This window comes from Sycon ciliatum, chromosome 12, assembly GCF_964019385.1.
Source record: "Sycon ciliatum chromosome 12, ocSycCili1.1, whole genome shotgun sequence".
In the NCBI taxonomy this organism is placed as follows: domain Eukaryota; kingdom Metazoa; phylum Porifera; class Calcarea; order Leucosolenida; family Sycettidae; genus Sycon; species Sycon ciliatum.
Genome location: NC_088654.1, coordinates 4,228,547 through 4,248,535, shown reverse-complemented (window position 1 = coordinate 4,248,535; position 19,989 = coordinate 4,228,547). Strand labels below are relative to the sequence as shown.

Sequence of the window (19,989 nt, the reverse complement as noted above, 5' to 3'; positions counted from 1 at the left end):
TAACACCTTCCCTATCTCTAGTCAAGTGGATCGAAAACTGTGTATTGTTGTTCATTCTAATCGTCTTGACAAAGTACCACCGCACTTGCGTAAATATAACTGGTTTCTTCCCACTAGTCCTACGCGCAATTCCTGCACTTTACCTCAAGCCCGAACATCAGCTTATACCAGATCTCCGTTTTTCGCTGCCTATTCTCTCTGGCTGGCCCTGCCTCTATCAGTAAAATCGTCTTGTACGCTAAAGGATTTCAAAGCCAACATGAAGCTCGTGTTCTAATAACTGCTAATTCTTCATCCAGATTTGTTTCTCTTTGCCTCCAGTAATGTGTAATATTTATTTATTTTTACTTTGTTTTTGTTTACTGCCATGGCTGGCTACGACCCCCTTTCCTCCATATTGGCCTATTTTCTCTGGCCACGGGAAGGTGAAATAAATAAATAAATATTCAACAGCGGGAGCAGGAGGTCCAACAACGGAAGTGGGATATCCTACAGCGGGATATCCAAGAGCGAGAGAAGGAACACCAAGAGCAGAGATGGAAAATTCCACAGCTGGAGCGGGCCAGGAGCAGGTCTCCAAAGCCGACCTGTTATGGCTGTGCCATGATTCTCAAGAGGAGCAGAGTAAAGTGCATCACATTCAAGAGATGGACGCCCAAGAGCTGGACGACCAAGAGCGAGATGCTGGAATGCAGGAGGAGGTAGAAAGAGCATGCTCAGATTCTGAACCCGAAACTGACCATCCATACCATTATACCGTTCAATTGCACGGAATGAGAATTGACAGAAATCGGTCAGTTTGGTCCACGTTTTTGGCATACCAGACGAATATTCAAGTAGCAAAAATCCATAGCTAGAAATCACGAAATTCAGCAGGACACCTCTAGCACTAAAAACCATCATTACCGGCAGAGACGTGACTCCTTTGTTGATTAGTAGTTTTCGCCACTAGTGCTGGTATTTGACTGCTCTGATCGCCCAAGTGCCGGTTATAATGACCTACTCGCTGCGGTATTTATCACCATTGCATTCGACTTGAACTGGTAGGGTGCGCAAAGCCTAGTCGAATTTTGGCTTCTGTCCTTCGTGTGCCGATTTGTTTCCCCCTAACCCGGAATATAACCAAGAATTTATCCCATCATATCCCGAAGCGCTGGGAGATTTTAAAATTCCTGAAACTATTCACTGGGCAGTCCTCAGCAGGGCGCGACATTCCTCCAGTGTCACTAACACGTGAGATCTGTGACTAGCAGAGTAACTCAAACATTAGCAACGTTAACGTTGACAAGGCAACATCTGTGAACAAGAGGTCGTAGCTTATGTCAAAATATCGCCTTGACACCAAGTTTTGGCTGCCTAATCTCAAGACCTTAAACTCGAGCTCTAAATGTTTTGCGGTCCCCCCATCTACCCCCAGGTGCAACGCCACACCCGGGTGAGCCCATTTATGCCGTTTCGCTCGGCGCTTACAGTGTCACTCGCGCTACCCATCCCACATTACAATGAATCAAAACTGCTTTATTAGTTCAAAGGTTTACATTGTAAGAACATTGTCTACTGAAAATTATTTACCTGGTCATAAACACCTGTAGAGACATTTTTCCTTACGGATAACTGTGTGATACTGTAAAGAGATGTCGAGTATCGAAGAACGGGATGTGGAAGAGCGGGATGTTGAAGAGCAGGACTCAAAAGAGCGGGATTCCCAAAACGTGAACGCCGAGGAGCAGGACGACCAAGATCAGAGCGCCGAAAAGCGGGAAACCAAAGCCGAAAAGCTGCCATGCTTGGCTCCGCAAGACCAGCACGACAAAGAGCATCACATCCAAGAGCAGAGCGCCCAAGGACTGAACACCCAAGAGCGGCATTTTCAAGGGCGGGATACGCAGGGCAAGGATGCCAGCGTTCATGTGGCCGAAAAAGGGCCATACCTGGAGTCTAACACCCAAGACGGGCACAAACAAGAGAAAGCCCCCCAATCCACGCAAAGGGTATGCTATGATTTCCAAGAGCGGTTCGAGGAAGTGAGGCTACAGCAGCTCGAACGAAATCAGCTCGCCCAAGAGCAGTTGGCCAAAGAGCGGCGAACCAAAAAGCGGCATGCCCTAAACCTGCTAGCTCTAGAGCGGCCTGCCAACTTGCGGGGTGAAGAAACGCGCCAAGAGCGGCGTGGGAAATATCGACTCACACATAGGATTTCCATAGAGCTAATCAAACGGCGGCTTATCAAAGAGCGGCTCGCCCAAGAGCGGCTCGAACAAGAGCAGCTCGCAAAAGAGCGGCTCTACCAAAAGTGTCTCGCCAAAGAGTGTCTCTACCGAGTGTCTCATGCTCCAGAGCGGTCCTCCAGACACTGGCATGCCCGAGTGCAGCTATACCGAAAGCAGCTCAACGAATGCAAAGCCAAAGAACAGCCACAGTCTGATACTCAAGAACAGCATGCAGAAATTCTGGGGGCGAAAACTCGACAGGACGTCCAACAGAGGGAGCAGGACGCCCGACAGAGAGAGCGGAATGCCCGAAAGAGGGAGCTGGACGCCCAACAGAGGGAGAGGGACGCCCAACCTCGCGATCCTATGATGGAGCAGGACGTCCAACAGAGGGAGTGGGACCCCCGAAAGAGGGAGCGGGACGCCAAACAGAGAGGGCGGCACGCCCAACCTCGCGATAATATTATGAGGGAGCGGAATCTCCAACAGGATGACGCTCAACAGCGGGAGTTGAATACCGGACAGCGGGAGTTGAACACCGGACTGCGGCAGTTGAACACTGCAGAGCGGGAGTTGAACACGGGACAGCGGGAGTAGAACACCGGACAGCGGGAGTTGTACACTGAAATGTGGGACGTGCAAGGGTCGGAAGAGTGGGAGTCCGAAACACCGCTATGCTCGGATACTGATTAATAAGAACATTGAACTATACTTTTGGCCCGGTATACGAATTTACTGGAATTTTATTTTATTACGCACAATCATGTTGCGTTGACCGATGAAAGTACGATGTGGGCTGTTGTAACCAGCCATGGTATAGCAGATTAACGAGAGTAATGACGAGAAAACCTGTGTTGGACAGGAGAACAAGTATAAGTCAGTTTACTCCATGTTCTTTGGCGTGCAAGATAAAAATTCAAGTTAGTCAGTGTATAATATTTGGCAAGCACAGCTGTGGCCAGAGAAATTTGACTTTTTATTCTTTTACTTCATGAGTAAGACAGTCCTAGGCTCAAGTGTGCAGCGTAGTGTGTGTGTGTGTGTGTGTGTGTGTGTGTGTGTGTGTGTGTGTGTGTGTGTGTGTGTGTGTGTGTGTGTGTGTGTGTGTGTGTGTGTGTGTGTGTGTGTGTGTGTGTGTGTGTGTGTGTGTGTGTGTGTGTGTGTGTGTGTGTGTGTGTGTGTGTGTGTGTGTGTGTGTGTGTGTGTGTGTGTGTGTGTGTGTGTGTGTGTGTGTGTGTGTGTGTGTGTGTGTGTGTGTGTGTGTGTGTGTGTGTGTGTGTGTGTGTGTGTGTGTGTGTGTGTGTGTGTGTGTGTGTGTGTGTGTGTGTGTGTGTGTGTGTGTGTGTGTGTGTGTGTGTGTGTGTGTGTGTGTGTGTGTGTGTGTGTGTGTGTGTGGTACAAGGACCGCGCAGCTCATTCATGAAGTCAAATTTGTCCGTCTACAATTGTACCCGTTCTGTGCAACAATCATAATTTAGATGATAGTCACTGACCTGAATACAGACGTGAGTGATATGAGCCCGGATCAGCGAAAACCATCACTTGTGTTTGATATCAAGTTGATCAAAAAGTGACGTTGAAGTCGAGCGAAAGAAAAGTCGCGGACCTAACAACTACCCACCACCTTTCTGTCTTTCTTGTCACTAGTCTTTCTTTCCGCCTGACAAGCCCGTGTTTGTTTGTTTGTCAGTGACTAGCTAGCTAGGCGAGCCCTAGGCAAGTGAGGAGACACGGCTGGGAAACCCCACGTACCTGAGCTTGGCTGGCGAATAGGTACGGTCGCGGGGCGCGGGCATCGCACGCACATCGATCGTCGTTGACGCCAATCACGACACGACATTTTTTGGTGATGACTGGGATGGCGATTGCTCATCAAGGGAGTCAGGTGAAAGCCGCGGAGCTCCAGAGGACGACTCTCTCCTGCCGCAAAGCGACTCGGCGAGGCTGCAGACTTCGTGTAGAAGAAAGCTGCGCTGATGAGAATGACGACGGCTCGAGTGGATATTGTTGAGCGGTGAACGACTCCTTCACTAGTAAGTTTGTCGGATATCGACAGTGACCATGCAGAGCAAAGGCGTCTCGATTCACGACTGGAAGAGCAACGAGAGCTAGCGCCAGACAAGATCTGCTTCGTTGGCTTGGACACTGAGCAACGTTACTTGAAACATTTATTTGGTCCATGCAGCAGCTCCCAAAATAATTCAAAAAAATATGTTCATGTAGGGTCACGTAACCGTTGAATGTATCTGCACCTAGTACGTACCTCATGCTCATGAGCCTGTGTGCTAAGTAGTCACGGCTGCTGTGATTGCACTCCGTGTGTGCAGATATGTTTTCATGGAAGTGAAGGGCTTGGAGAGCATCAGTACAGAGCCTGGTGTGGATGCAATATCAGCCCCTGGAACTTGGCCATATGCCGTTAGCTGCGCGATAGTCAGTGAAGCCAATGATTTACTTGGACGAGCCAGTGTCTGAGTACACCCCCAAGGACTATAAAATTCCTCCTTGTTAGCCTGCTGAGTGATGGCAATGCCTAACAGGATCAGACACATACCAACGCTCATACTTGCATCCTACACAGAAATGCCACTTCCAACATTTGTACAGGGATGTGGTGTACCGCATTTTTTGGTCACTTACGGTGCTGTGATTGATCTCAAATTTCTTGAGACTGGTTATCAGTGGTTGTGGATCAATTTGGAGCACAAAAATATTTTTCGAAAATTTTGCACATGTGATGGTTTTTGCTGATCCAGGCTCATATGTCATGTCCATGTACTCATAATTATATGAAACCCCAACAATGTTGCGGGCCTTCTTTACATATCCATCACACCCATCCATTGTTTCTTTTTGTTGTCAGTGTGTACGTGGTCCATGTACTTTCTGTGTCATGTCACCTGACTCTCTATGCAATGCACTTGAATTATTGTGTGTCGTTCCATTCTGCTTCATCTCCCATAAGTCGCCATGTTAAATTAAATGCACGTTTGCCTGAGTGCGTGCATGTGTCAGCATCTGCTCTTGTGGGTCGGGGGAGGGGGTCCTTGTTGTGATTTTACTCCTAATATGCTCGGACATGAGTAATTGTCACTTTTCATTGAGGCACTTGACTGAATAAAGTCTGCCATTTGGAGCACACGAGAAGCACGTCGTACCTTCTACTCGACAAACCTGCAAGGAAGCACCACTTCCTCCTTAATCCACCGTGTTACGGGGATTTCACCCCTCATCAGTTTAGCTGGAGTAGGCTGAGGAAATCGTGCCTGAAAGCACCACTTGCTATATATTGCTCTCCAGGCCAAACCATCACTGGGGATACAAACTTACAGAGCACCTTTTTTCCAGCCGGCCGCACCACAGTATACAAGGCATTTGTTTGACCGGTTATGCAGTATGCCCCTCTCATCTGGATAGGTGCTCCGCCCAGCTACCTGCAACGCCTGGATCATATCCAACGCTGTGCTTTGCGAATCATCAGTCCAGGTGTACTATTACCTAGCCTGGCCATCCGTCGTTCTGTTGCCCCGCTTGCCTGCCTATACAAGCTGCATTACCTGCCTGGCCCTCCGCAGCAGCTCTCTGTTTTGCCACCGCACCATTTCCCCTCATCCAGCCCCAGAACTCGCAGTGAGTATGGTAGTGTCATTGGTCATGACCACCAGCTCCAACACCAGCTGCTTGCATCTGTCCCGCTGGCATTGAAGCGCTCGTTCCCACACTGCAGTATTAGTGACTGGAACTCCCTCCCCGCCGCTCTTCTGTCCCAGCCTCCCCACAGCAAGGGAATGCAAGCATTCAAAACTAACGTTTGTCGCAATCTGCGAAGCACAAACTGGCTCTGGGCAGTCGACTCGCTATGATGATGGTCTCGTCGCTCTCCTCTATCCCTATCTATGCACCACAACTGGCTAGGACAACCGACTCGCCATGATCAGCCATGATGATGCTCCTCTCAGTAACAACCCTTGTAATTGTGTTAATAGTCTGACGGCTTCTCCCGCACACTCGCTGGTGTTAACCCTTCCTTTCTTTTCTTTTTGCTGATTCGTACAGTTCTATCTTTTGTTTTGGCCGTGATGCCGAGACCTCAGATCGGCAGAGCCATCAATGCCCCAACATCACTGCTGCGTCTCGGTGCAGCCCCTGCTCAATAGTTGTGACGTTCGTTCTAGTCTCAGTATCATTGTCTTTCTTTATTATTTTCGAGCTGAGAATGTGAACAGAGTAAAAAAATAAAATATAAAAGCGGGAGCGGGTGGTCCAACAGTGGGAGCGGAATGTCAAACAGCGAGAGCAGGAGATTCAATAGCGGGAGCATGAGTTCCAACAGCGGGATATCCAACAGCGAGAGATGAAAATCCAAGAGCAGAGATGGACAATTCAACAGTTGAAGCGGGACAGGAGGAGGTCTCCAAAGCCGAAAACCGGCTATGCCATGATTCTCGTGAGGAGCAGGGTAAGGTGCGTTCTAGAGCTGGACGCACAAGAGCGAGATGCCGGAATGCAGGAGGAGTTAGAAAAGGAATGCTAGGTTTCTGATTCCGAATCTGACTATCCAGACCATTATACCGTGCATTAGCTCGGAATGAGGATTGACAGAAATCGGTTAGTTTGCTCTACATTCTTTGGCATGCAAGAGCAATAGCCAAGTAGCTAAAATATGTAGTAAGAAATCACGAAATTCAGCAGGTCACCTCTGGCACTAAAAATATCATAACCGGCAGAGACGTGACTCCTTTGTTGATCAAGCCTAGTTCACATTCGACGCAACGCCGACAGTACGGGACGTAAGGGCTTGTCGGGAGGGCTGAGGTGAGCTGTAAAATCCTGTACGATTCATACGACATGACATGCAGCAGTCGTTGCGACGTTCAACGTCGAACGGCGCGAGTCATAAGACACGGTCCGTGACGGGGTGACTTTCGGACCTAATTTCTCGTTTTTCGGGACTTCTTTTCAATTATTTCTCCTTGAAAGAAGCGGAATCAAGTTCACAATACCAGTGTTTCATGAAGATCAAAAAATTAGCCCTGAAATTTGTGGCATTCAGATAATAGCCCCAGGAACTGATAGAATAGTTCGTCTGTCAGGTTTCTGAACTATCCCTAAATACAATAAGTGACATGAGATCTTATGTTGCTAAAATTCAACTCAAGTCGTGCTAGCCATTCTGTGAGTTATCATGGGAAGCGCAGTGTTTGAAATGCTTAAAATATCCAAGTACGGATCGGGAGTAGTCGGCGCTCGACGCCGTCTCCTGTTCACACTCGAATTGCAGCCGTTTTGTACGCTTGCATCCCCGTCTACGCCCGTCTACGGTATGAAAAGTTGGATCGATCCAACTCTTCCCGTCGCTTCCCGATCTGTACGGTAGTACGGTTGCGTTCCCGTTCCTGGTGTTCACATTGGACGCGTAAAGCCCAGTTCACATTCGATGGGGCGCGACGGGACGCGACGTAAGGATCGACGGGAAGCGACGGGACTGTCTGACGGCGTCCAATGTGAACACCAGGAACGGGAACGCAACTGTGCTACCGTACAGATCGGGAAGCGACGGGAAGAGTTGGATCGATCCAACTTTTCATACCGTAGACGGGCGTAGACGGGGACGCAAGCGTACAAAACGGCTGCAATTCGAGTTCGTAGTTTTCGCCACTAGTGCTGGTATTTCACTGCTCAGATCGCCCCAGTGCTGGTTATAATGACTTACTTTTCTGCCATATTTATCACCATTGCATTCACCATTGCATTCGACTTGAACTGTTAGGCCTAAGGGTGCTCAAGGCCAAGTCGAATTTTGGCTTCTGTCCTTCGTGTGCCAATTTGCTTCCCTCTAACCCGGAATATATCCAAGAAATTATCCCATCATATCCCGAAGCGCTAGGAGAATTTACAAACCTTACAATGCAGTCCTGAGCAGGGCGCCACATTCCTCCATTGTCACCAAGATGTGATATGTGTGTCTATAAGAGTAACTCAAACATCAGCTAGGCATTATCCGTAAACAAGAGGTACTAGCTGATGTGGAAATATCACCTTGACACCAAGTGTTGGCTGCCAAATCTCAAGACCTTAAACTCGAGCTCTAAATGTTTGGCGGTCCACCCATCTACCCCCAGGTGCAACGCCACACCCGGGTGAGCCCATTTATGCCGTTTCACTCGGCGCCTACAGTGTCACTCGCGCTACCCATCCCACATTACAATAAATCAAAACTCCGTTATTAGTTCAAGGTTTACATTGTAAGAACACTGTCTACTGAACATAAATTACCTAGTCCTAAACACCTGTAGAGACATTTTTTCGTACGTATAACTGTGTGATACTGTAAAGAGATGTCGTGTATCGAAGAACGAAATGTGGAAGAGCGGGGTGTTGAAGAGCAGGACGCCAAAGGGCGGGATTACCTAAACGTGAACGCCGAGGAGCAGGACGACCAAGATCAGAACGCCCAAACGCGGGAAACCAAAGCCGAAAAGCAGCCATGCAAGACCAGCACGACAAAAAGCATCACATCCAAGAGCAGAGCGCCCAAGAGCTGAACACCCAAGAGCGGCATTTTCAAGGGCGGGATACGCAGGGCAAGGATGCCAGCGTTCCTGTGGCCAAAAAAGGGCCATGCCTGGAGTATAACACCCAAGACGGGCACAAACAACCCACGCAAAGGGTATCCTGTGATTTCCAAGAGCGGTTCGAGGAAGTGAGGCTACAGCAGCTCGAACGAAATCAGCTCGCCCAAGAGCAGTTGGCCAAAGAGCGGCGAACCAAAAAGCGGCATTCCCTAAACCTGCTAGCTCTAGAGCAGCCTGCCAACTTGCGGGGTGAAGAAGCGCGCCAAGAGTGGCGCGAGCAATATCGACTCAAACATAGGATTTCCCGAGAGCTCCTCCAACGGCGGCTTATCAAAGAGCGGCTCGACCAAGACCGGCTCGCACAAGAGCGGCTCGCACAAGAGCGGCTCGCCCAAATGTGACTCGCCAAAGAGTGGCTCTACCGAGTGTCTCATGCTCCAGAGAGGTCTTCCAGACACTGGCATGCCCGAGTGCAGCTATACCGAAAGCAGCTCAACGAATGCAAAGCCAAAGAAGTTTACCCGTATCGAGAGCCTTGGAGTCGGGTAATGGGCATATTGTCACCACAACACAATGCACCATAACAACACAAGATAACACACCACAACAACATTCAGCTCAAGACCAAAGTGGACGCTGTGATGAGGTAATGCCCTCATCGCCGTCTTTGCCGTTGCCTCCCCCAGAACCGCCACCTACATCTATCATCGGCGGTGCTGGGGCTGAGTCTGTGGTGTCGGTGGCACGTGCATATATGGATGAGGCAAGCACTGATTGTGAAAAACGAGAAAGAAGGCTGAAGGGAACGGAATTCAACAAAGAAAGTAACACAATCAACATTCAAAGACCTAGACGATCAACGGCTAATTATTCAATGAATTATTACAGTACTGAAGATCAAGCACCGGCGAGGACACTGGGAACACAAGATTTAACAACAACAACAACAACAACAACAACAATGGTAACAAGTTGCCATCAAGATCAAAGGAGGAGTCAACGAACAGAGGTTAAACAACGTCAAACGAGCCTGGGACCGATCAGTGTTGATGAGGAGAATGACACGGAGGACGACACTGAGGACGAGTTGGGAGATGAAACGGAGGACGAGGTTGCGGTTGTTGGAGACGAGGAATCAGATGGTGATTGTGATCGTAAGAAGTCTGCCGTTTTTCTTCACTTGTTGTCTCACCCTAAGTGTCTGCAGGTGTATGATGATTTTAGTTTTTCTGTTCTTTGTCGTGCACGGTATGCTAGTCAGCTGAAAGTACTTGAGGCTGTTTGTATTCGTTTGCATTAGCCTGATCTTTGTAAGCAGAAGAAACATGTTGTTGCGTTAAAATTGTTTTCGTAGGTGCACAACATGATTGTTTGTCTCACTACATAGTTTTAGCGTTATAATTATTAGTTTTTCACCCACCGTTGCACTTAGCTCTCACTTCACTGCTATTGTCTCACCTTCCCTCTTTCTATTTTGGCACTGTATTTTGTTCTCGTAACACATCATTGAATGTATATTTAATCATTGTTCAGCATGGTTACTCTTCAGTCACGACTTTCCACTGATGAATGTGACAAGAAAATTAATTCTGGTAAACTTTCATGACTTCGTTGTAGTGTGGCGATGACTGCAGAATTTGTTCTTTTTATTGCTATTATAAAATTGTTGTCTCCACGTCGATTAATTAAATATGTTGACGTTCGTTTTCAATTAAAGCTATGAACACTTTGTACTACTTATGTTTGGAATATTTGATGGTAGGTTCTACAATACATTTACAGTAAAACATGTGACTACCGACGCCCCCCTTTTTGGGCCGGAGAAAGCGGTCTTTACTGGCAGGTGATCTGGCAGGTGATCCATTATGAATGTAAGACCAGCAATGCCTGGCGAAACGGTCTGTAGTACCAGGCTGGTCGCCAGTCACGGTGGTCTTTAGTTACAGGTTTTACTGTAATTGCATTCACTTCCATAGAGGTTAGGCGATTGGATCATGTGTAGAGTAGCTGTGGCGAAGAAGCGGCGTAACGAACCTAGCAATACTCCGCACAAACCACATATCCGCCCATGACGAAATAAGCTGACTTAACCCTGAAATCATTCGCATAATCTCTGTACAGGATTCCATATACCAGGGTTTGTAGATATCAGGACCATTGTCCATATTACTGCGTAGTGAAACGTTGTTCTGTTTTTGTTTTTCCGTGCGCTTAAAGGTAAGATACTGTCTAGAGATGTCGCATATCGGAGAACGAGATGTCCAGGAGCGGGATGCCCAAGTGCGGAGTTTCCAAGAACTGGACGCCGAGGAGCGAGCCAAACGAGTCCAGAACGCCCCAGTGCAAGGCGCCCATTTTGGGCAAGCCCAAGAGCCGTATGCCGAAGAATTACCATCCTCTGATTCACAAGAGACTCAGTCCCAAGCGTGGCAGTCAGATCGATTAGCCAGAGAGCAGCCCTTCACAGAGCTGAACTTCCAAGAGCGGTTTGCTCAAAACGAGCTTACCGAGAACTGTAGCCCCGAGAATGGGATGCCCGAGAACGGGAGCGCAGAAAACGGGAGGCCCGAGAGCCGGAGGTCCGAGAACGGAAGACCCGAAAGGCGGAACCCCGAGAACGGGAGGCCCGATATCGGGGGGTCCGACAACGCGTCCGAAGCCTACTTTCCGGAGAACGACCCCACCAAGAGCGGCCAAAACATGCCACAGAGCAGCTCTACAGAGCGCGACGCGCTCAAGTGCGACATACCCGTCGCCCACATGTTCAGGAGCGAGGGGATGATCACGACCAGAATTCGCTATGCTAGGAAGCGCAATATCGGGACTTCCAAGCGTGGAATCAGTACGTTCAAAATAGGGATCAGTGCACACACAACAGCGGTAGTGGTAGATTCAAAAGCGGGAGCGGATAGTCCAACAGTGGGAGCGGAATGTAGTAGTATTTGGCCCAGAATCTGCGAAAACCAGGCTTAGGGTGAAAATCATTTTTTTGAGAAAAATGATGTTTTGTAAAAAGGCTGTGTCGCGTGGACGATCGAGTGTAGTGAAGTGGAACCAAAGAGAATCTCGCTTGTTTGAAGATGTAGCAGTCATGGCAGGAAGGGTTTTAGCAGTCAGGGAAGTCAAAGGGCTTCCGGTAGAATATTCCCTGCTACTCCTCTAGTCACAACGAAGAGTTTTTGAGCTGATCGAACGGATTCCATCTCCTACACTCAGGGATGGCGAAATTTCTGCGCTAGCTGCTGCTTGCGGAAAATGGTGAAGAAATCGTCTCCAGTTAGAGTCGTGATGGCGAAAGCGAGGAGAACCTGGATGACATCGATCCAGCCAATCGAAGTACGGTGATACTAGCTGTTTCTGGGCCTCATGCAAAGGGAACACGCGCAGCAGAGCTCATACGTTTGCAGCAAGTTCACGAGGAAAAAGGCTTGAGGCGCAGTGTGAAAACTGTTTTGAATTGAAGTCCTTGGCGATGAAGTGCTACTGAATGCCAGGCGAATGAGCGAGCAGATCGAGAGGCCCCCACTCGAGACTTTCCTCGCTGGACAGCTAGCTGCAACTCTCTCTCTCTCTCTTCTCTCTCTCTCTCTCTCTCTCTCTCTCTCTCTCTTCTCTTCTCTCTCTGTCTCTCTCTCTCATTTTTTTAAATACTTTATTTAGTTCTCTTATTTAGTTCTCTTGCTCCCCAACCCTCCCCGCTCTTTCTCTCTCTATATCTCTCTCTCTCTCCTCTCTCTCTCCTCTCTCTCTCCTCTCTCTCTCTCCTCTCCCTCTCCTCTCTCTCTCTCCCTCTTTCTCTCTCTCTCTCCCTCTCTCTCTCTTTCTCTCTCTCTCTCTCTCACTCTCTCTTTCTCTATACCTCTCTCTCTCTCTCTCTCTCTCTCTCTTTCTGTCTAAGTTTCTCTCTCTCTCTCTCTCTGCTATTGGCGCGCCTGGTTGTGATGAAGCCGAGACCCAAGGTCGGCAGAGCATCCCAGACCACGCCACCACTCCCCTTATTCATGGCTCACACATGACGGGTTTACGTGGCTCTAGCAAAAAAAAAAAAAAAAAAAAAAAAGAAAAAGGGATTGTACTGCATGCTGATATTGCACTTGCTGGTCAGCACTAAGCAGATACTGCAGCAAGCCAGCACACTATGCGCTTACTACGAACAGTGGAACAGTTTGAAAGGCTGTGTTCTTGCTTGTTTCCGAACAGTTATAGTAACTTGTAATAGATTCACCCTTCAAAAGGTGCCATTTCAACTGGAGTCGGGTTTCCTTGTGGTTTGTAGCGCCAGAGCATGCCAGTACATGTATTCAGCCCCAGCATGTGCTGAGTGAGGAGCAAACAAAATTCATACAGAACTGTGCATGGCCACTACAGCCTGCAGCACCAAGGGGCCACAACAAGCCTGCTCCCACATGCCTACCTTGTCATGTCACCTAAACAAAAATCATCCATGTCTCTTCCTTCAGTCTGGTGGACCTCTCTTCATTTCTTTCCTGTGATAACAATTTTTGTGTTTTTTTTATGAATTTTTTAACATAATACCCTGGTGTGTTTGAGATACTTTTAATACCACTATGAGTCGACCCACATCTGTAATATTTTGTTTCCTGACCTCCCATGCCCAGTAGAAGCTGAGAATGGAAAGTCATTTTGTGAAATTTCACCCTAAGCCTGGTTTTCGCAGATTCTGGGCCATTTAATATGAGCCGTCAGATGAGAAAACAGACCTTATCGCAAAAACTGTACAGTGCAGAAAAGTGCACTTGAAAGTTGGCGAGTTTACCCGCTGGTGCGTCTGGACAACCAAGCTACAAACCGTCGTATTTCAGTCAAATATCGGTCTTTCGGGACAAACCAAGTATGTAAATCGTAGAGAAAACTCCAAGCAATCCAATGCAGCAAGCGCGATCGCGGCACGATGCTGCGTTCCCGAGATGCGAAGCCTGCAAGATACGTCACGGCACTTTGCATTTCTACACGCGAGTCAAACGCTCCAGACCTGGGGTTTCCCCCTTTTCAAGCGATCTACGATCTCGGCAACAGGCTCAGACGTCTTGGAAGCTCTCACTGCATCTTCACGAAAAAAATTGGGCGTCCTGGGATAATGGAGATGGAAATGGCGAGCGATTTTCGTGTGACGGCGCAAGTCTAGCGCTGAAGCGATGTCTGCAGCTTGTTGCGCTGGAGCTGTGCTTTATTTGCTATCGGATTTGGGCCCAACGGGTTGCTTGTCGCCAGAGCTTTCCAGAAAGCCCAAGTTTGTGGAAATCGGTCAAAGGAAACAGAAAATATTATCCAAAGTAGGTGAAACAATTGTTGGTATTGCACCCAAAATTGAGGTGCAATTTGCAATGATCTCCTACTGTCGAGGCTATAACTTTACTTTCCCTGGTCCAAATCAACTCTAGTTTTCTGCATACGATTCATGGTGCTCCTGGCAATCAGATAGTACCACAAACAAAAATATGACTTTTTTGTGATAAGGTCTGTTTTCTCATCTGACGGCTCATATTTGACTAGGGGAGTCCCAACAGGCATGGCCTTGTTACAGGAAACCCTAGGTGAATCTTTGTGAGGTGAGCAAAAGTACCAGCAGATTGTGCCTGACGACAGTTTGGAGGAAGAGTGTTCCACAGACCTGCCGCCAGAAAAGAAACTCAGCGCAGTCCATACCCAATATGAACCATAGGTAATACTAAGGCAGCTGTATCCTGGCCACGAGTACGAGCATTTGTGTGCGGGCCAACTGAACGCAGGAGAAACAGTGACTGAAGGAGGGGGCTAGCAATTGATGACAAGCAGCGATAGACCAAAACGTATAGTTTCAAATTAACTCTTTGCTCAAACTAATACAGATGACACCGTTGTAAAACTAATGCAGTTGGGGTCAGTCTATCTAAACCAAATACCTTCTTCATCGCGATAACAAACAGCGGGAGCAGAAGATCCAACAGCGGGAGCATGAGTTCCAATAGCGGGAGTGTGATATTCAACAGCGGAAGCAGGAGGACCTACAACGGAAGTGGGATATCCTACAGCGGGATATCCAACAGCGAGAGAAGGAAATCCAAGAGCAGGGATGGAAAATTCAACAGCTCGAGCGGGCCAGGAGCAGGTTTCCAAAGCCGAAAACCGGCTATGCCATGATTCTCAAGAGGAGCAGAGTAAAGTGCATCACATTCAAGAGTTGGACGCCCAAGAGCTGGACGCCCAAGAGCTGGACGCCCAAGAGCGAGATGCCGGAATGCAGGAGGAGGTAGAAAGGGCATGCTCGGATTCAGATCCCGAAACTGACTATCCATACCATTATACCGTTCATTTGTTCGGAATAAGAATTGACAGAAATCGGTTAGTTTGCTCCACGTTCTTTGGCATGTCAGACGAATATTCAAGTAGCAAAAATCCCTAGTTAGAAATCACGAAATTCAGCAGGACACCTCTAGCACTAAAAACCATCATTACCGGCAAAGACGTGACTCCTTTATTGATTAGTAGTTTGCGCCAGTAATGCTGGTATTTGACTGCTCTGATCGCCCAAGTGCCAGTTATAATGACTTATTTGCTGCAGTGTTTATCACCGTTGCATTCGACTTGAACTGGTAGGGTGCGCAAAGCCTAGTCCAATTTTGGCTTCTGGCGTTCGTGTGCCGATTTATTTCCCTCTAACCCGAAATATTTCCAAGAATTTATCCCATCATATCCCGAAGCGCTGGGAGATTTTAAAATTCCTTACACTATTCACTGGGCAGTCCTCAGCAGGGCGCCACATTCCTCCAGTGTCACTAACACGTGAGATCTGTGTCTAGCAGAGTAACTCAAACATTAGCAACGTTGACAAGGCAACACCTGTGAACAAGACGTCGTAGCTGATGTCAAAATATCGCCTTGACACCAAGTGTTGTCTGCCTAATCTCAAGACCTTAAACTCGAGCTCTAAATGTTTGGCGGCCCCCCCCCCCCCCCCATCTACCCCCAGGTGCAATGCCACACCCGGGTGAGCCCATTTATGCCATTTCGCTCGGCGCTTACAGTGTCACTCGCGCTACACATCCCACATTACAATGAATCAAACTGCTTTATTAGTTCAAAGGTTTACATTGTAAGAATACTGCCTACTGAAAATTAATTACCTAGTCGTAATTTCCTGTAAAGAAATTTTTCCTTAGGGATAACTGTGTGATACTGTAAAGAGATGTCGTGTATCGAAGAACGGGATGTGGAAGAGCGGGATGTTGAAGAGCAGGACGCCAAAGAGCGGGATTACCAAAACGTGAACGCGGAGGAGCAGGATGACCAAGATCAGAACGCCCAAAAGCGGGAAACCGAAGCCGAAAAGCAGCCATGCTGGACTCCGCAAGACCAGCACGACAAAGAGCATCACATCCAAGAGCATAGCGCCCAAGGGCTGAACACCCAAGAGCGGCATGTCCCAGGGTGGGATACGCAGGGCAAGGATGCCAGAGTTCCTGTAGCCGAAAAAGGGCCATGCCTGGAGTCTAACACCCAAGACAGGCACAAACAAGACAAAGCCCCCCAATCCACGCAAAGGGTATCCTGTGATTTCCAAGAGCGGTTTGAGGAAGTGAGGCTACAGCAGCTCGAACGAAATCAGCTCGCCCAAGAGCAGTTGGCCAAAGAGCAGCGCACTAGAAGGCGGATTGCCCTAAACCTGCTAGCTCTAGAGCGGCCTGCCAACTTGCGGGGTGAAGAAGCGCGCCAAGAGCGGCGCGAGCAATATCGACTCAAACATAGGATTTCCCTAGAGCTCCTCCAACGGCGGGTTATCAAAGAGCGGCTCGACCAAGAACGGCTCGCACAAGAGCGGCTCCCACAAGAGCGGCTCGCCCAAAAGTGTCTCGCCAATGAGTGGCTCTACCGAGTGTCTCATGCTCCAGAGAGGTCCTCCAGACACTGGCATGCCCGAGTGCAGCTATGCCGAAAGCAGCTCAACGAATGCAAAGCCAAAGAACAGCCACAGTCTGATACTCAAGAACAGCATGCAGAAATTCTGGAAACGAACACCCGACAGTTGGAGTTGTACAGGATAGTCCAGGAATGGTGCGGCCAACAGCGGGAGCTGTACGCCCAACAGATAGAACAGGATGTCCAACAGAGGGACCCGGACGCCCGACAGAGGGAGCGGAATGCCCGAAAGAGGGAGCTGGACGCCCAACAGAGGGAGAGGGACGCCCAGCCTCGCGATCCTATGAGGGAGCAGGACGTCCAACAGAGGGATCGGGACCCCCGAAAGAGGGAGCGGGACGCCCTACAGAGAGAGCGGGACGCCCAACCTCGCGATAATATTATGAGAGAGCGGAACCTTCAACAGGATGACGCTCAACAGCGGGAGTTGAATACCGGACAGCGGGAGTTGAACACCGGACAGCGGGAGTTGAACACTGGAGAGCGGGAGTTGAACACCGGACAGCGGGAGTTGAACACCGGACAGCGGGTAATGAACACTGAAATGTGGGACGTGCAAGAGTTGGAAGAGTGGGAATCCGAAACACGGCCATGCTCGGATACTGACTGATAAGAACATTGAACTGTACTTTTGGCCCGGTATACGAATTTACCGGATTTTTGTTTTATTACGCGCAATCATGTTGCATTGACCGATGAAAGTATGATGTGGGCTGTTATAACCAGCCATGGTATAGTAGATAAACGAGAGTAATGACGAGAAAACCTGTGTTGGAGAGGAGAATAAGAATACGTCTGTTTACTCCATGTTCTTTGGCGTGCAAGATCAAAATTCAAGTTAGTCAGTGTATAATATTTGGCAAGCACAGCTCTGCCCAGAGAAATTTGACTTTTTATTCTTTTACTTCATGAGTAAGACAGTCCTAGGCTCAAGTGTGCAGCGTAGTGTGTGTGTGTGTGTGTGTGTGTGTGTGTGTGTGTGTGTGTGTGTGTGTGTGTGTGTGTGTGTGTGTGTGTGTGTGTGTGTGTGTGTGTGTGTGTGTGTGTGTGTGTGTGTGTGTGTGTGTGTGTGTGTGTGTGTGTGTGTGTGTGTGTGTGTGTGGTACAAGGACCGCGCAGCTCATTCATGAAGTCAAATTTGTCCGTCTACAATTGTACCCGTTCTGTTCAACAATCATAATTTAGATGATAGTCACTGACCTGAATACAGACGTGAGTGATATGTCATGTCCATGTACTCATAATTATATGAAACCCCAACAATGTTGCGGGCCTTTTTTACATATCCATCACACCCCTCCATTGTTTCTTTTTGTTGTCAGTGTGTACGTGGTCCATGTACTTTCTGCGTCATGTCACCCGACTCTCTATGCAATGCACTTGAATTATTGTGTATAGTTCCATTCTGCTTCATTTGCCATAAGTCGCCAGGTTAAATTAAATGCACGTTCGCCTGAGTGCGTGCATGTGCCAGCATCTGCTCGTATGTGTGTGGGGGGGGGAGTGGATCCTTGTTTTGACTTTACTCCTAATATGCTCGGACATGAGCAATTGCTACTTTTCATTAACCGCACTTGACTGCCTCACGACTGCCATTCGGAGCACACGAGAAGCACGTCGTACCTTCTACTCGACAAACCTGCAAGAAATCACCACTCCCTCCTCAATGAACCCTGTTTCGGGGAATTTAATCCTCCTCAGTTTACCTTGAGTAGGCTGAGGAAAATTGTGCTAAAAAGCACCACTTGCTATATATTGCTCTCCAGGCCAAACCATCACTAGGGATACAAACTTACAGAGAACATTTGTCTCCAGCGCAACAAACACCTCGTGAAGTCCCAGGTAACAGCGCAAGTCACCGTCGCTCATGCTAAACAGACGTTGAGAGCCAAAATCTATTCATAACGCTGTCACCTCCAACATCTAGTCGCACGACTGCGTGAGGGATAACAACACGAGCTTAAAAGTTGCCACTGGGGCAGTATTGGTCATGAAGTTGGTTCTTCCAACGAGGAACATACGCGTCATGTTCAGCAAGAGGCGTGGGTTCATCGTTGGAACAACCAATTTCATGACTAATACCGCCGAAGTCGCAACTTCTAAGTTCATATTGTTATTAAGAGTCCTAATAATTATAATGAGCGAGAAGTGTGTCCTTTTTATGAATAATTTCGCATTTTTGTCTCGGAGGAAACTGTTCAATATATTGACGTCCGTTTTAAATGAAAACAATGAACACTGTATACTACTACATTTCTTTGGAATAGTTGCTGGCAAGTTCCACAAAACATTTACAGTAAAACATGTAACTAACGACCTCCCCCCCCCCCCCTTTTGGGCCAGAGAAAGCGGTCTTTACTGGCAGGTGGTTCTTAGTTGGGGTTTTCACATCACAACCATTATGAATGTGATTCACAAGAAACTCATGCCCAATAGGGGCTGTCAGATCGACTAGCCACAGAGCAGCCCTTCACAGAGCTGAACTTTCAAGAGCGGTTTGCTCAAAACGAGCTTAACGAGAACGGGAGGACGAGAACGGAAGCGCAGAGAACGGGAGGCCCAAGAACGGGAGCACAGAGAACGGGAGCGCGGAGAACATGAGGCCCGAGAACGGTAGCGCAGCGAACGGGAGGCCCGAGAAAGGGAGGCCCGAAAGCCGGAGGCCCGAGAACGGGAGGACCGATATCGGGAGGTCCGACAACGCGTCCGAAACCTACTTCCCCGAGTACGACCATACCAAGAGCGGCCAAACTATGCCTCAGAGTAGTCCTACAGAATGCGACGCGCCCGAGTCCGACATACCTGCCGCCCACATGTCCAGGAGCGAGCGGATGTTCAAGACCAGAATTCGCTATGCTAGGTGGCGCAATATCGGTACATCCAAGCGTGGAATCACTACGTTCAAAATAGGGATCAGTGCACGCACAACAGCAGGAGTGGGAGATTCATGGACAAAAGATGGTCTTGGGCACTGCTTATAGGCCAGGTTCGACGGGGCCTGTGATCTTACGCTCATTAACCATCTTGATGATATCCTTCCCTCTGCTCGTGCACTTGGTGCCAACCTCATACTCGCCGGGGATTTTAACGTGCATTAACGCAATTGGCTCCATAGCTCGAAGACCACACCTGCGGGGGAAGCCCTCGAAGACACATGCACAGCCTACTTTCTTACGCAGCAAGTTTACTGTCCCACTCGCGGGGATAGCACACTCGACCTGGTGATGTCCCCGTTCAACTCTCCAGTGACCACGCACATAATGTCCCCTATTCGTCGATCCGACCAC

At 48.6% G+C, this 19,989-nt stretch overlaps 2 protein-coding genes across 2 annotated transcripts; both read left to right on the top strand.

Annotated features, from left to right (window-relative positions):
- Positions 1 to 1,550: 1,550 nt before the first annotated feature.
- LOC135828209 (apical junction molecule-like) lies at positions 1,551 to 3,309 on the top strand. Its single transcript, XM_065340664.1, has one exon. The coding sequence runs from the start codon at positions 1,635 to 1,637 to the stop codon at positions 2,805 to 2,807; it is 1,173 nt and encodes a 390-aa protein (XP_065196736.1). The 5' UTR covers positions 1,551 to 1,634; the 3' UTR covers positions 2,808 to 3,309.
- A 5,101-nt stretch (positions 3,310 to 8,410) lies between these two features.
- LOC135828753 (trichohyalin-like) lies at positions 8,411 to 18,127 on the top strand. The gene is made up of 4 exons (XM_065341175.1): positions 8,411 to 9,182; positions 11,008 to 11,665; positions 14,776 to 15,010; positions 15,970 to 18,127. The coding sequence occupies exons 1-4, from the start codon at positions 8,698 to 8,700 to the stop codon at positions 17,310 to 17,312; spliced, it is 2,721 nt and encodes a 906-aa protein (XP_065197247.1). The 5' UTR covers positions 8,411 to 8,697; the 3' UTR covers positions 17,313 to 18,127.
- Positions 18,128 to 19,989: the final 1,862 nt, after the last annotated feature.

Bases quoted from the DNA above. Each gene is read 5' to 3' on its own strand.
- LOC135828209 (XM_065340664.1), top strand. From the start codon at position 1,635: ATGTCGAGTATCGAAGAACGGGATGTGGAAGAGCGGGATGTTGAAGAG.
- LOC135828753 (XM_065341175.1), top strand. From the start codon at position 8,698: ATGCAAGACCAGCACGACAAAAAGCATCACATCCAAGAGCAGAGCGCC. The intron at 9,183-11,007 runs GTGACTCGCCAA...CTTAAAGGTAAG, and splicing joins CAAGAGCGGCTCGCCCAAAT to ATACTGTCTAGAGATGTCGC. The intron at 11,666-14,775 runs GTAGTGGTAGAT...GATATTCAACAG, and splicing joins TCAGTGCACACACAACAGCG to CGGAAGCAGGAGGACCTACA.